General features: G+C 37.7%; 2 protein-coding genes across 2 annotated transcripts; one reads left to right on the top strand and one right to left on the bottom strand.

The window, feature by feature from the left end:
- Positions 1–579: 579 nt before the first annotated feature.
- On the top strand, positions 580–16,077 carry Pxd (Peroxidase). Its single transcript, XM_068296862.1, has 9 exons — positions 580–913; positions 13,393–13,568; positions 13,634–13,858; positions 13,918–14,078; positions 14,146–14,941; positions 15,007–15,163; positions 15,228–15,597; positions 15,653–15,758; positions 15,828–16,077. The coding sequence occupies exons 2-9, from the start codon at positions 13,393–13,395 to the stop codon at positions 15,934–15,936; spliced, it is 2,100 nt and encodes a 699-aa protein (XP_068152963.1). The 5' UTR covers positions 580–913; the 3' UTR covers positions 15,937–16,077.
- Positions 6,106–7,800, bottom strand: Adsl (adenylosuccinate lyase). Its single transcript, XM_068296282.1, has 2 exons — positions 7,641–7,800; positions 6,106–7,553 (listed from the first exon to the last, which is right to left on the bottom strand). Exons 1-2 carry the CDS (start codon positions 7,719–7,721, stop codon positions 6,189–6,191), a joined length of 1,446 nt encoding a protein of 481 aa, XP_068152383.1. The 5' UTR covers positions 7,722–7,800; the 3' UTR covers positions 6,106–6,188.
- Positions 16,078–17,215: the final 1,138 nt, after the last annotated feature.

Here is a 17,215-nt window from a genome sequence, read left to right as displayed (position 1 = left end):
CAAGTACCTAAGTATGTGTCTTTATACACACACACACATAGCAAAGAGACATACTCACAGATACATTGTATACTCTATCTATATAAGTAAGTGTGTATTCAATGTGTCTGCGAGTATCTATCCACTTAACAATAACATAAAAGCAATAGCGTTAAGCACATATTGGCACACATTAGATATGCGAATCCTATCCAAAAACGACAAATGTCTAACATAAATTACATAAAGCATAAAAAAACCTGCGAGTGAGCATTTTCAATAGCGCGCGGTTTGCGCACTGCCACAAGCATATAAATTAGAGCAAAAGAAAAAAGAGCTAAAACCAACCAAAAAAAACTAAGCAAACTTCTTTGATTTAAACACTAACTCAAAAAGTAACTCTGTTGCAGTTCTGCCACTGCGACTGCCTTCGCCTTCGCCTACGTCACTCCAGTGCGCTCCAGCTCCAGCTCTCAACCTCAACTGGCTCAGACCGCTGGTTTTTGCTTTTTTTTTGCTGCTGCTGCTGCTGCTGCTGTTGATGCGGATTCGTTATAAAAGACCAAAATACCGCGGCAGCCCAGTTAGTTCGCCTTGGGCTTTTCACAGATAACTTAGCAGCCAATCCGACAGTTAGTCCACATCCAGTCCATTCAGTGGACTCATGGGCAGGCTTTCGACTTTGTGATCTAGTGCCACTAACTAATTAAGCTGTGAATTTCGTTTTCAAACGCGTTGAAAAAACAAAAAAAAAAAAACCAACATAAATTCATATAATTTGTTCACCTTAGCGTGGAATTTACGATTGCGCATTCAAAACAAGTGAATTGAAAAATTTTGTGTTTGAACAATAAAAAAAAGTGAAAGACATACTTACATTAAAGTAACAGCCAACAAGCTAGAATCCCAATAGACAAAGGATACAAAGGCTAATGTAAGCAAACTAAACTATAATTATTTTAGCAGTTAGAGTGACTTTAGCAATTAACTTCCTCTTGGGTTGAGTCCTTTTAAATCGACGAGTTCTATTCACTCCGCGTTTTAAGGAGTGTAAAAACCCGTTTATAAACCATTTTCGGAAGTTTTCATACATCTTCATATGCTTAAAAATATATATAGAATCTCTTAATTTTTTATAGGATTTTGCAGAATCTTGCAAATGCAAAACTCAAGTGTCTTTTATTAGCCTTTTAGTAAGTGAATTTACTTTAAGTTTATGACTTTTTTACAGCTTATTATGTTTTATCTTCATTAGAATAGGGGCTTCTCTTTAAGTTAGTAGTTATTAAGCAATAAAAACCTTAAATAAGTAATATGGCTGAAATGGTCTAGACATAAACTGAATTTGCATAAAGACACAAAAAAAAGAGTAATTTAAATAGCTTATTCAATTAGAAAATTGATAATTAAAAAAAAAGACCAAATAAAAAGTTTAAAAATATTTGTGACAACTTTCAAGTAAATCGTTTAAAAACTTTGAGAATCATTATCCATTTCATTTTGGAAAAAGTTGCTTCAAGAACAATGTCAATATTTTGTATTTGAAATATTAAATAGCCAGAAATCTAAATGGGCGTTAAAGTGTCTAGTATTTCAAAAAAAAATTAAGAATTTGATTGTTGTGTTTCCTTAAAAATCTTAGTAACTTTTTAATGAGAACTTAACTTTGTAAGAACTAAAAGAGAAATATGTATACAAATGAAAACAAAACAAAAACTTAACTCATAAATACAATAAACTTGGCCCACAAGAAGCTCACAAGTTTTCTTATACATATCCATATATAGTATATATTTGCCAAGTCCAAATCGGAATGTCTTGCATGAAATTATTATTCATATAAAATTGTATAAATTTCAGAATTAACCAATTACTACACTAGATTACATGGTTGAAAAAGAAGTATTTTTTTGGTGGGAAGAAAACGGAAATTATATTATAATTATCTACTTTTATTTCACACATTCACAAGGGAACAAAAGGTTATTTCGGGAATGTGTATTTTTTAAAACATTTAAATATAAATTTTTGTAATTCATTTCGATTTGACATATTACTATTGTGGTTAAACTTAAGGTCTAACTAATCTGCTCTTTCAATTCTTAATGTAGTTAAACATCGAAGGCTAATCAATATCATATGGAGTAGATCAGAAAAAGTTTTCATAACTCAACATTTTGATGATAAAAAAAACTTTAGTTAAATTTTATAAATAGCCATGCTCCAATTGACAAAGGAAAAGCTATAAATTATAAAACAAATTGTTAACTTTGTATATGATTTGTCCCAGAAAAAAAAAAAAAACAAAGTTTGCGAAGTTTTAATTACCTTTCCTTTTGAGGGCTAAATTTGTTAGGAAATGGGGTAATTTAATATTTGGGGTATAATAATTACATTTTTTATAATTAACATACATGGCTTAAGACAACGAACTTGATTGAGCTAATTTAAATTAGACCAACATTAAGTGCAGTAATTAACAACTTAATATGTACCGGTTTCCTTTTGGGCCACTACTTCAAATTGCGTATTTAAATACAAATAAAAGTCAAATGTTTGTTAAAGACCTCCTCTAACTGTCTCGGTCTGTCTGTCGGCCTGTCTGGCTGGCTATGTTTTCTCAAAGACCGCCACTGTCGGTGGTGCAGCACCAACAATTGTGTTGAAAATTAAAAATCGTTTTCATTATACTCGTAAGTAAGGCAATTATTTTAAGATTTCAAAGCAAATGACCTTCATGAACAGTTGTATTCGCTTTTTCTGTTAATTTGCTGGCCGTTATACTTACATTTATGTATAAAGCAAGTCGGTCGCTTGGTCGTCTGATGGCAAGTGACGGTGATCCGTGGTGGAGGCTTCGCTACCAATGCAAACCACATGGGTAACCTTCTCACCTCATCGGTCTGTATATGTAGATTTGTGCCTGTACCTGAACTTGTACCCCTGCCCACTTGATTTTTAATGGTTTACTTTGGCATACGGTCAGCAATTTACGCCATTTAATTGGACACGCCCCCTATCCTAAGATCAACTCAACATTGATGTCAGATACAAATCAACGCCGACAAGCAGCAGCAGCAGCAGCAGTAAGCTGTGAGATCATAAATTATATTCATACATACAGTCGACATAATCGAGTGGAATGGAATATGTATGTGGCAGGTGGACAGTCAGTCAGTTCAGTCTTCAATAGAACCTCAAACGATCGGCAATCGATTTACCTTCAAGAGTGGGGCAACTTAGCCGCGTTGTTGGTTGTTTTTCCCCCGGTTGGTTTACTTTCTCTCTCACTTGGAATCTTAAGCCAGTTATGCAAACGCAATGGCTAATAGCAACGCACACACACACACACCGCACACACACACGTTCATATCATAAATCCAGTCATACAATTTTACTATCCAATAGTTTGATGACTTGCCATTCACCATTCAGCTTTAAAATTTTCAGTTTTACTGTTTGCACTTGTACTCCAAAATAAACCCCCCCGCCCAGCTTTATGATCTTTCCGGCTCAAACGGTCCATATTTATGGAGTTTTCTGTAGTCCATATGTAAATGCCTCTAGACAATCATATCTTTACATCCGTATAGCTGATCTCACTCAATCACACATAAAATTAATTTATTATACATATTACTTACTAACTAAAAAGAAACTAAAACTTAATTAGAGCGATGCCGTCTCAAGTCACGACACATCAGGGAAGTTCGCACAACAATTGCAAATCTGAGGTTTTTGGGAAACAAATACCTGTTGGATGTAATTGCAAGTACCCAGGAATGATGCCAAATCCCAAATCATTTGCATATAATTGGGAATAATCACTGGTTACCAATTATATAAACTGAATCTATAGGGACTGCAAATTCGATTCGGCACTTGCATATATCTCAGATTCGTTAAATTAGACGTTAATTTTCTTTTGGCCAACTTCGTGTCTGGTGATTGCCAAGATTGGTAGGTGGGTGGGTGTGTGGTTGGGGGGGCTGACAACATGCGATTATCGGAAAAGAGGCGTTTTTAACAAATTGCCCAAGAACTGCGCTAAAAATGCAATTAATTAATATAAATTGCCAGAGCTCATAAATTAATTACATAATCAATTAGCTAAATAGTTTAGTAAGTAAATAAACAGGTGGAAAAGCGAAAATAAGTAGAAATAAGTTTGCGTGAGCCAAGTGTTTCTTCAAATTCTTTGAATATATTGAAATTGTCTTCACATGCAATCGCCTTGCAATGAACTGACATGATTTACCTGCAATGACTCTTCATATATTTCGCTGTGGCAACAGGAAGAAAGCGTTGGCCATGATACAGAGCATGTCCAACCAGTTTGGCAATTTCACTCACTGTCATCCACTCACAACGATTTCAAAGTCAAGGTCTAAGAGACCACAAGCGAACCGAATCTCAATCACAGCTGAATCCAAAAACAAACAATCAATGGCCAAAGAGTTGCCATAATTGGTGTCGATTACAGCACCAGTTGTGCCTGTTAGTTTTTCCAAGTAACACTTTCAGTTTTCCTCGATGACGATCAAAAACTGATCTCGTCCGTCTGGAAATCTGCCTGAGATCAAGGTCGAAACAATCGATGTGTGCAGATTATTCCTGCAGAAGCGAATATAACAGCAAAAAAGAGACAAACAAGCAAATGATACTAATTATTTGTCGTCGCGTGTCTTTGCCACTTCCGTTGGCCAATGCAATACCGAGTTGGCTCTTTTGGATTTGTTTTGTTTTGATTTGCTCTGGTTGGCATTGTCATTGTCGTGACGAATCCGGACGCAGCCAATTGCATTAAGATCATCATCACTTTGATACTTAAAGTTTAATTGTCTGCACTGGAAAAACATGTGAATTTGTTGTCGTCAACGTCAATATTCAACGTCACCGTAAACCAGGTAGCAGATCATAAAAACAAAAGAAAACCATTGTCTTTTACATGAGCATTGAATGTGTAACTCGTGTTAATTAGACAATCTCCAGTTTATGTTCATCATGTAGTGGATAATAAATTACCTGGAGATGTGTTTTTACACTAAATTCATTATTATATAATGCTTGGATCATAAACCAAATCATAAACCACAAGTAATAGAGATTGCTTTCTCACAAAAAGTAAAACTTTGCGTTCAAAAGACAATGGTAAATATTGTGAGAAGTAAGTAAAAGTTGTCCCATCTTTCCATGGGATTCTATAATAGACGGATCTAGAATATGTTGACATTGGATCTAATAATTTTATTAGATTTCGTTATTAAAAACATATTTTCTTTGTCATTTACATTATCTGCAGTGATCTATTACAAATAACTGTATTTTGTGGTCTACACTACGTATACGTGATAAATGTTATTTAACCCATAAGTGTGTCCAATGTTTGGGTTGTCGACATGTTGAGCTCAAAATATAACATAATAAATAAACCAGTGTCAGATACAGCATTTGAATTATTTATTTTAGACTATTTAGATTCACTTTGAAATGCTTCCAACTGACAGGCAAAGAGCGCGAAATGCAATTTTTAAACACAAAAATTGATGGCATAGTAAAGATTAGTCAAAAGGAATGCTGATTGATTGCAATTATTTATGCAAACAGGTTTTCAATTGAAACTTCTTGCTCCTCCAAATTGAATGACAATTTCGGAGCCAAATAGACTCATTAAAAATGCATTTCCGAAACGAAGCAATTAATAGCAAACAATGTCGGCAATAAATTCAAATTCTAATTTGGTATGCAACATTTTCCAGAAGCTCCGCTTGGACATGCAATAAAAGTCATGTTATATAATTAAAAGTAAGGCAAAAGAACTGTTTGGGGATTGTCATGGAACAGCATTGTGAGTCGTGATATGTCAGTCGGGGGCTGAGATCGGTTGGCGAAAGGCAATAACAATGTATACCGCCGCCTTGGGGCAAGAGCGTCAATCCGATAGCCAAGTTTATTGTGACTGTGTGGTTTCTAATTGTAAATAGGAAAAAAACAAAATCAGAGGGGGCCTCAGCTGGCAAAGATCTCGACCCCCAACGATTGCAGCGATAACCGCAAAAGTAAACATTGCATTGGCATTGGCTGCTGCTGTTGCTGGTTCTGTTGTTTTCCCAGATAGACTCTCAATACTGATTAGAATTGATTTTATTTCACATTTTGTATTTGATTTGAGTTCATAAATTGAACGATAAAAAATAAATGTCTAGCTTTCAAATGCTAAGTTGAACATTCTGGACATTCTTGAGGGCATCCGAATAGCGGGCAAGCACTGGATTCACTTCGTCGGCAATAAATTCGACAACCTGATCACTGGCCCGGCCAGTGAAGGTGCGAGCATCTAAGATGTCGCCCAACTGATCCAGAATGGGTGCAAAGTAGGGATCGTTGCGAACGCGTTCCACCAGATCGTTATCTTTGCCATGCTGCTTCACCTGGGCGCCGGCCTCTTGGGACAACACACGTATCTTTTCGTGGCAAACTTGACGATCACCACCAGCCTTGACCATGGCCATAATTATGTTCTCCGTCGACATGAATGGCAACTCTTGGGCGATATGCCTTTCAATTACTTTTGGATAGACCACCAGACCCTGTGAGATGTTGAGCAGGGTGAGCAAGCATGCGTCGGCAGACAAAAAGGCCTCGGATAGCGTTAACCTCCGGTTGGCAGAGTCATCAAGAGTCCGCTCCAGCCATTGGGTGGCATGTGTATTGGCAGCGTTGCTGAAAAGGGAGATGAGGTGACGTGCTAGAGCACAGCAGCGTTCCGATCTCATGGGATTCCGTTTGTAGGGCATGGCCGATGATCCAATTTGTGTGGTCTCGAAAGGCTCCTCCAACTCCTTGCGCGAGGCCAATATACGCAAATCAGAACACATTTTATGTATGGTGGTACCCAAACTGGCCAACGCAGAGACAATCTCGACATCAACCTTGCGGGAGTATGTCTGACCGGTTACGGCATAGGGTTTGCTGAATCCAGCCAGTTCCGTTACCTTTTTATCGAGTTGCTTTACTTTCTCGCCATCGCCGTTGAAAAGTTGCAAAAAGGATGCCTGCGTGCCGGTTGTGCCTTTGACACCACGGAAACGCAAATCCTCCAGGCAACGTCTCAGGGCACGCTCATCCATTAGAAGATCCTGAATCCACAGGCAGGCCCGCTTTCCCACTGTAGTCAACTGTGCTGGCTGCAAGTGGGTGAATCCCAATGTTGGCTGTCCTCTGTAGGTCTCTGCAAATTGCTTCAAACTCGAGATTACAGCCGCCACACGAGGCAGCAGCAGCTGCAGTGCATCTCGCAGAACAATCAGATCTGTGTTATCGCCCACATAACAAGAAGTGGCCCCCAAATGGATAACTGGAGCACCAATCGGGCATTGCTTGGCATACACATGCACATGGGCCATCACATCGTGCCGGGTGAGTCGCTCCTCTGCCGCTGCCGCATCGAAATCAATATTGTTGATTTCCTTCTCCAACTCTGCAATTTGGGCTTCACTTATCTCCAGGCCCAGCGATCTCTCCGCCTTGGCCAGCCATACCCACAACCTACGCCAAGTGGAGAATTTGTGCATCTGGAAAAACGAGAGATATTTGGTCCAGTTATTGAACTGTGTTTCGCGGTGGAAATCTAAGCCGGTTTAAAAGGCGGTTACACTTACATCACTGAAGAGGAACTGCATCTCTTTGCTGGCATAACGTGTGCTCAGCGGCGACTTGTACCCTTCGTAGTTGCTTGCCATTTTGCCAATTTGTTTTCCGCTTTGCGCTAATCACCTGTTGCTGCTGGAATTAAAATGAAAATTCTTAATTGTGTCTAAATTTCTGGTTTTATTTCGATATTAACATTTGGTCATACTACAGCGATATTGGCGGCGGCGGCGTTATGGTTGTTGATAATATATCAATGTAAAATATATCGATATTTTTACAAAAATATCAATGAAGCTAACATCGGCTATGCCGAAGTTTAAATACCCTTGCAGTCCTTGGTAATAATAATTTTACAAGTTCAAAATTTGTTTTCTGCAACTCAATTCATCAATATACAAACAAAACAATTTTACTCTCATATTATCACATATGTAAATTTCATATGTCTCCTTCTCCGTCTTCTCCATCTCCTTCTGTGCGTTACAAACATCTGATCAATTTTATAATACACTCTGCAAGGGTATAAAAAAAAAAATATTTATATCGAAATATTTTTTTCCCTGATATATCGCATATCGATATTATTTGGAAATATATTTTTTGATATTATGGCTGGTCACACTTCACTTAGAAATCTTAAAGAGAGATAAGCGCGGCAAAAAACTTTTATATAAAAATAAACGCACAAAATGCCACCTGCAGCCTTTGTTCAAAAGTTATCAAATAACGAAGATATTGATCATAGTCACTGTTTTTCACCGATCGTTCCTATGGGAGCTATATGATATAGTCACCCGATCTTTATCAAATTTGGCACAGTCATTAACAGATATATTAAACTAAGAAATGTTTAATTTGAAAGCAATCGCGTTAAAAGTAACGAAGTAATTTACAAAAGTCACTGTTTTCGACCGATCGTTCCTATGGGAGCTATATGATATAACCGCCCGATCTTGATCTAATTCGGCACAGTCGCTTATAAGCGTAATAAACTCTCTAATATTAAGTTTCACGATAATAGCACAGAAATTAACGAAATTATTAAGAAAAGTCACTGTTCGTGACTTTCGTTTGTATGGGAGCTATATGATATAGTGGTCCGATCCGGCTGAATCCGAGATATACAACTCCTGCAGTATATACAAGACTAAGTACTAGCTCTTACGGTCTAGAAGGAGTTTGCGTTGATTCAGACGGACGGACGGACTGACATGGCTATTTGAACTCGTCTCGTCGTGCTGATCAAGAATATATATACTTTGTATGGTCGGAGATGCTTCGTTCTATGCGTTGCACACTTCTGACCAAAATTAATATATGTACCCTTTTTGCAAGGGTATAATAAACTAGTTATTTAAAAAATTTAGGCAAATGATTGTGGCTTGTTCTAGTTTTGAAATGTAAGCAAACAAAATGGCGGTCAAGTACTTTCAATACTGCCTAAAATTCGAAAAAACAAGTTCTGCTATTTTTATAACTAATAAGTTTGAATCCATTGCTGTATGTACGCACATAAAAATAAACCACAGCAATTTACATCCGTCCAAAAAACTGTTTAAGAAAATGCTTGCAATTACAAAGTATTACTTGAATCTTAGAGAACTGGTTTACCAATTTTGGCACATGACACTTAAGAATCAATTAGTGAATCGTAACGGGCAAATCTAAATTACATTGGCAATGTGTGAAAATATACAAATCTTGAAGTCGACATTTTTTGAGGTTTTACTTCCAAATCGCTGCCAAATTTGCACCCAGAAAAAATCGATTAGATTGTTAATTGTGAGTCAAAGCGAGTTTGAGTTGTCCAACAAGTTCGGCAAAACGTTATGCCTGACTCATGTGACTTCCTTCAGTGACATGGAACCGGCATCGGCCCACACCTTGCTGAAATCACATGACTTTTGGATACCAGGAGGGTAGTAGACAACGCAACACATTGGGAGCAAATCGGTATACATAAAAAGCATCATTGAGTTGCATAAATTTTTAATCACAAAAAGTACATATATTTTGTAATTAACGTACTGATCTCAGAAGTGGATAGTCGCTAGTCGATCGGAGTTGCGACATATATATTTTTGGGAAACCTCAAAAATACCAGAGCAAACAAGACAAGCTGCCTTGATGGCTTCTCATCTACAATTTAAGGTGCTTGGCGCTTTGGACACTTTCATTTTAAATGGCCATTTCAATTAGTATTAGTATGAATTCGATTTGTGTGCACACCACGTCGCAGTTTTTTCATGCCTTTACCTTTTGCCGCTGCATCGGCATCGGCATCGAATTGCAATAATGTTGTATATACCTGAATTTGCCATCTTATATGGCAAGTGGTTGGGACCAGTCTGCCAATAAATCAATCATTTTGTCATCCATTTCTTTTCCATCTATCGTGGACTATTTTACACTTTAATGATCACCAAATGCTTTTGGATATGAATTCGTTTTTAATTAGATGTCGTTAAAGTTGTAAAAAATTTGCTCGCATTTTCCCAATATGTCCACAACGCTGACCAAATTCAACCGGACTCCCCCAGGGTAAATACTTTATTACTAGACAGTTGTGTACTACATATATTGATTTACAAATATATTACAAGAATGCCAAAAACTCATGTGAACTCAATCATAGCCCAGATGCCCACAGGCACTCCAACTTATACTGAAATGCATGCGAAATTTCTAAAATACTTCAAATAGTAATAATTTTAATGCAAATACTTTTGGCATAAATTTGTTTCCTCAATGTGAAATTATATGTTAAGAAACTAAAAGAAACAGTTTTGCCACACCCTAATGTTAAATCGTTAACCATTAACCATTTTTTATTAAACCGACCCACAGAACTTAAGATTCTAGATTAGAATTCAAGCTCTACCAACTGTTGAATAAGGAGAAAGTGATTGGATTAAATTAAAATCAGATCCAGTCTTTCATTTTTCTCCACAATGACTGAACATCTAAAACAATCATTAAGAACAAAACTGTTTGCTTAAAGAGTGTTGTATTATTATAAAGATTGTGATGCCGAGTCTTGTGTTTTCCAACGAAAGTTAATACATTCTTTCTAACATTTGAATGCAATTGTCTCGAACATTTTTTGGCAATTTCAACATTTTGGTTTTAATAAAGAGTCATAAGTTTTCTAATAGGTTGAGATTTAAATTTCAAACATTCTACCGCTATCTACATATAGACAAATAGATGGATTGCAATATTTTAATGATTGTTATCAGTTTGTTCTTTTTATTGTTGGATTGCCATAATAGGACACGATTACAACTAAACTGGTTAACATATTCAAACAAAACAAATTTTTATATTTTCCAACCTATTTAAATCGAAAAAATGTGTTTTGTTGGTACAATCTGTCAAGACTTGGACAATGATTCGATGAAAAACATCTAAAACATGGCATTAGCAAAAGCACAATCAAAAAGTAAAACCGCTGAAGGGTTCATCATCATCTGGTGAGACCGAGGAGACTAGCCCTACCAGTTGGGATCAGGCCTGAAAGGTAGATCCAGAGGATGCAATCTTATTAGTTTGCTAGGATTGGTTCTAGGTGAAATTAGAAATGGTGAAAAATTTGAATAAAATGAATAAACTTTACCTATAAGTTTGTTTCGTTTGTTGCTTGACACTTTCAAAATACGAATTGAAGTCGGAAAGGCAATGGCTTCTTATAAGTCTCCTTAATTTCGATATTACTTACTTTGGCAAAAAACCGCTGATTCTACAATTTTCCAATCCATAGTAGGAATTTGCAAGTCTAAAAAATAAGATTCTGTGAATTTTGGATACTACTACTGGATAAAGTTTGATTTGGTTTAAAATTTGAAATATGTTTTTGTATGCAAACCTTTTAAGGTTTTTTTTTATGTAAATCCAATTTTACTTCATATAATATTTGAAATTTGATTCAATTAATAACAATATATCTTTGTATATTCTTCTCAATATGAATTTCAAACTAAAAGATGAGAATTTTGTCATTTTTAGATCTCCCTTACTTACTTACTTTCTAACTTTCCGGAGAAGTTATAAAAATTTGCAGAATATTGTGGATGAATGTGTAAAGTTTGCTTAACATATGAAATTAAATTTAGGTAGTTTATTTCTATACTATATAATCTTAGTTAGAGACGTCGCCTACAGGATATATGTATGTATGTATATATTCTTAATCAGCATGAGAAGCCTAGTTGAATTAATTTCGCGATATTGAAATGAAGCTTGGTAAATAACTGAATCTCAGTTTGCCAATTGGTCGGATCTAATCACTATATATGTACATATAGTTGCCAAAGAATCTATTAGTCGTTATATCTCATAGTATAAAGTATTTGAAAAGTAAACCTTTTGAAGATTTAAATTTATTAAAGCAATTAATGATTTTAAAAGTGGCTCCCGCATTACAAGGGTATTTGAGGTTCGGCGCAGAAAAAGTTAGTTACTTTGATTTTTCTTTTATTTGTTTTTTGTAATTTCTGATCGATATTAATTTTGTTCACAATTCGCGATTGCTCATTAGGCATAACCAGATGAATGGTGCTGACCCTGACATGTTGTGTATTTCTACTATAAGAACTTTGACGCTATTTCTAATCGTGATTGCTATTTCATTTTAATTGAAATGGTTCGACTAGACTAGATGTCGTTTCTTGACCACGTTTGATTAATCTGTTGGCCCATTCGAATGCTGAGCCCTAGAAAGTGTTGCAGTACAGTCTGGAACTTATATATAAGTTTATATACAAGAAAAAGAAAAAGACTCATGGCAGTTTGACACGAATTTGAATTCGAGTCCGTGTTGCTGTTCGGTCCATTGTTCTGCAAATCATAGCCACAATTAAAACATCGACACAGTTGGCAGACATAGCGAGACTTGGACGGATTGGATTTGCATGCAGCTGGCATTTTTGTGCACAGAGGCAAAGGTCTGAGCCAAGTTGGGAATGGTGGCACTCAGTTTTGTGGAAGGTGGGTGGGGGAGCGACTTTTTTTGGGGCGGTACTGGGAGCCTAGAGGCTGAGCCATTATGTAAACTCGGCTATTAATGCCGTTGTCGATTCAGTCTGTTTACATAAGTAGCTTGCAAATTGGTCGAATGCCTCCTATGAGACACTATACTTCACGCTTACATTGTAGTCGCTGAGCATGTAGATACATACAATATGCATATAGACATTGTTTATGAATTAATTTTATTGTGTTTGGAGGTTTTTCGATTTCAAGTCTTGTGACTAAATTCTGTCAGCGCTAGACTGTGCAATAAATATGTTTAAAGCGAAATGTCGCAATAAATAATAATGAATGCACACCAAAATGGTGATGAAACCAGTTGTGACCATAACAAAATTGTAGAAGTTGGAGTTGGAGTTGAAGTCAGATCCAGATCGATCGTCGAACGATGCCGTTTTCCTGCAAGAGTCTGTAAAACGTTCCACTTGTAGTTCATGTTTGTTGCCGGATTATGTACATACATACATGAAATGTGTCCACAAGAGCTCGCCAACATGCCAACAACTCTACTCCACTTCTCTGACCACGATTATGTAGTCCGTCTGGTCGATTTAATAGTGCCAAAGCCAAGTGTCTGGCATATGCATTTCGTTGTGGATTTCTAGGCCAGTGGAGGATAATAAAAAACCTGTAATAATGCAATACTCAAGGATCAACAAACTCTCTGTCTTACCATATAAAAAATTTGGCACAGTTTAAACAACTTTTTCGCCGTTGTGTTTTTGTTTTTAGATGATGGGCTGCCGACGAGACATCCTCCTACTAGGAATTCTTGGCTTCATCACTAATGCAGTTGGTGTTAAAATTTCAACCGGATATCACATTGTACACAACGAACCGCATCAACCTTATTCTGGCTATCATGGCTTTCAATATCTAAGTGGTGCTCCTTCTCAGTACATCGTTGGGTAATTCTGCAGCTCACTTCACAAACTATTTCAGCTTATTTGTTTGCATCTTTTGCATATTTTAGGAATACTCTATCTCATGGGGCACCGGCTAGTTCCCCAGCTATCCAAAACCCGTTCACGCAACCAGCTGCTGGCCCTGCACCATCGGCATATGGACACAGTTTTCCCACACCTGGTCAAGTTACATGTGCTAATCCACCTGCCATATGTGAGAAATCCGCATATCGCACTCTGGATGGCTCCTGCAATCACCTGGAGCGACCTGGATTGGGCGTGGCAAACACAAAGTATGACACCCTAATGTTTGATGTGGTTTTGTTTGGTTAGCAAATAAATTTCTTTACAGATATGGACGTCTTTTGACACCCAAGTATGCCGATGGATTATCGGCCCCACCGCGTTCTATCAGCGGAGATGAATTGCCCAGCGCTCGTTTAGTTTCTTTGGTAGCATTTGGCGAGCAGGATGTTCCCGATCCGGAGTTCACACTTCACAACATGCAATGGGGTAACACTGTGGCGAAATGTGGGGTCAATAAAATGTGACTTTATCGGCATTTTTCCGTTTACTCTAGGTCAAATTATGACTCACGATATGAGCATGACGGCCGGAGCTACCCAATCGAAAAAGCATCCTACGCGCTGCTGCACTGATGATGGACGACTGATTGGACTGGATACAGCTCATAAGACATGCTTTGCAATAATTGTGCCACCTCACGATCCAGCTTATTCCCAAGTCGGCACCGAATGCCTCAATTTTGTGCGCACACTAACAGATCGCGACTCTAGATGTCAATATGCTGGAGGACCCGCCGAGCAACTTACCGTGGTCACTTCCTATTTGGATCTGTCGTTAGTCTATGGCAATTCGATTCAGCAAAACAGCGATATCCGAGAGTTCCAAGGAGGTCGCATGATAGTGGAGGAACGTAATGGAGGAAAATGGTTGCCATTATCACGTAATGTCACCGGAGATTGCGACGCGATTGACAGCAGTGAAGTCTGTTACCGATCTGGAGACGTGCGTGTTAATCAGAATCCTGGTCTAGCCATTCTGCAGACAGTGCTGTTGCGGGAACACAATAGAATCGCTGATGGTTTGGCCGCATTGAACCCGCACTATGATGACCGCACGTTGTTCCAGGAGGCACGCAAGATCAATATTGCACAATATCAGCAAATAAACTACTACGAATGGCTGCCCATTTTCTTGGGAGCAGAGAATATGTTGAAGAATCGTTTGATCTACAAAGCCCCAGGTGGCAGTTATGTTAACGATTTTGATCCCAATATTGATCCATCTGTATTGAATGAACATGCAACGGCTGCCTTTAGATATTTCCATTCTCAGATCGAGGGCAGATTAGAGTAAGTACATTTGATTATTGATGGCCTGTATAGTCTTGTAATATTTGCTAACCATTTACTTACAGCCTTTTGTCTGAATTGCGTCAAGTTCTTGGCTCACTAACCCTCAGTGATTGGTTCAATCGTCCTGGTATTATTGAAGTTGGCGACAACTTTGATTCCCTTACACGTGGCCATGCCACACAACCAGAAGAATTGACTGATATCAACTTTGATAGACAAGTATGTATTAATTTATATTTAGAATGTTTTCAACCTTTCAATAATTTAACACTACTTTGTATAGATCAAGCATTTCTTGTTTAGACGAAACATGCCATTCGGTTCCGATTTGCGATCTCTGGATATCCAACGAAACCGCGATCATGGACTTGCGTCCTATAATGACATGAGGGAATTCTGTGGCCTGCGCAGAGCCCATTCTTGGGAGGATTTCGGTGACCTAATCAGCCCTCCTATAATTGAAAAGCTGAAATCACTTTATGCTAGCCACGAAGATGTGGACCTAACTGTCGGCGGTTCCCTAGAGGCTCATGTGGCTGGAGCATTAGCGGGTCCCACCTTCCTGTGCATTTTAACGGAACAGTTCTACAGAACTCGTGTGGGAGATCGATTCTTCTTTGAAAACGGCGATAAACTCACCGGTTTTACTCCAGGTTAAATTAAATCCCATTCTTAATCACAAATGGTGTTAATGTTTATGGCTTACAGATCAATTGGCTGAGTTACGCAAGGCTAGTATGGCACGTTTGCTCTGCGATAATGGCAACAGCATTTCCTCAATGCAACCTCAGGCATTTAAAACGGTTTCTGCATCGTAAGTACATATATAGAGTGTTGGCAAAAATCTTTCATAGATGGTTGATCAAATATTTATATTTCTTAGGAACCCAATTGTGCCATGCTCACATATCCCGCAAGTTGATCTTACAAAGTGGATTGATCAAAAGCCATATACTTCTGCAGATCCATCGATACATTATGTAAAGAAGTGATCCAGTGTCATGGCGAAATCGGATTTGTCATTAACTAGTTGAAAATATAATAACTTTTAGCATAATCGAATAAACAATGTAAAAGCGGTACCCATGTATTATATTATCCATAATGTACATAAATAAAACCTTCCATATAAATCCTTTGTTTTCTACAGTGCAATGACTCTACTTTTTAAAGGAGCAACTATTTAGTCTAAAATGCTAACAGAAATTAAAACTCTAAATTTAAAAGATCTTTCGCTATCAGATGTTTGTAACGCACAGAAGGAGACGTTTCCGACCCCCTAAAGTATATATGTTCTTGATCAGCATGAGAAGCTGAGTCGATATAGCCATGTCCGTCTGTCCGTCCGTGCATATGCGTTTTACTCAGCCATCTTATATGTATATAAAATCATTTAGTTTTATTTTTTGTTTATTTTTTAGTTTTTTTTTTTTTCTATAATCTCATCTTAAACTAATCCTTATAACAGACTTATAAAATAAATAGTTTTGGGAAGTTTTCCAACCTAAATGCTATAGAAACGACTTTCAAAAGGGATTATCAGGTTTGGATATAGGATTTGTTAGAGTGTTCCCGTTGTTGATGGATAGGCGGGTAAAGATGTCCTATATAAATTCTCATCTTCATCTGGTGTAATTTACAATTGGGCAATGCGACTGGTGATCTGCTCCAATTCCTTGTAGATGCTGGAAGGGGATTATCAGGTTTGGATATAGGATTTGTTAGAGTGTTCCCGTTGTTGATGGATAGGCAAGTAATGATGTCCTATATAAATTCTCAACTTCATCTGGTGTAATTTACAATTGGGCAATGCGACTGGTGAGCTGCTCCAATTCCTTGTAGATGCTGGAAGGCAAATCTTTGCCCACCTGCGACTCGAAATAGTTGCGAATCTCCTCCACTTCCTGTTGCCAGAAGTCTTTAGGCAGGGAGAACAGTTGCTCCACATCGATTTGTTCCTTCATGCCCTTCAAATTCAGGGATCCCTGCTGAATCTTGTCAGGTGTTAGAGCACTTCTTTCTTTCTTGAAGTAGCTAGTTCGTCTTGTCCTCTCACTGGCTACTTGCAACATCAACGTCTTCTCCACATCCGCCTTCTGCTCTGGCATCTTCTCCTCCTCATCCGCTTCGTGTCTCCCAGGTTCAACGTTCAGCTCAACGTTGCTTGGTGAACTAAGACTTGCTGTTAGTGTCTTCATTTGCGCTTAGCAATACAATCGAGTATATCATGTTAATAAAGTTAACAGGAAAACTTATGTATGTAACTTGTTC

Source organism: Drosophila tropicalis, unplaced genomic scaffold (assembly GCF_018151085.1).
Source record: "Drosophila tropicalis isolate 14030-0801.00 unplaced genomic scaffold, ASM1815108v1 contig_859, whole genome shotgun sequence".
NCBI lineage: Eukaryota > Metazoa > Arthropoda > Insecta > Diptera > Drosophilidae > Drosophila > Drosophila tropicalis.
The sequence above is the reverse complement of the archived record's forward strand: the minus strand, read 5'-3'. Positions and strand labels throughout refer to the sequence as shown.

Excerpts from the sequence above, each read along its gene's own strand:
- Pxd (XM_068296862.1), top strand. The coding sequence starts at position 13,393 with ATGATGGGCTGCCGACGAGACATCCTCCTACTAGGAATTCTTGGCTTC. Across the intron at positions 13,859-13,917 it reads TTGGGCGTGGCAAACACAAA|ATATGGACGTCTTTTGACAC; the intron begins GTATGACACCCT and ends ATTTCTTTACAG. Across the intron at positions 15,759-15,827 it reads TTTAAAACGGTTTCTGCATC|GAACCCAATTGTGCCATGCT; the intron begins GTAAGTACATAT and ends TATATTTCTTAG.
- Adsl (XM_068296282.1), bottom strand. The coding sequence starts at position 7,721 with ATGGCAAGCAACTACGAAGGGTACAAGTCGCCGCTGAGCACACGTTAT. Across the intron at positions 7,554-7,640 it reads TGCAGTTCCTCTTCAGTGAT|ATGCACAAATTCTCCACTTG; the intron begins GTAAGTGTAACC and ends TCGTTTTTCCAG.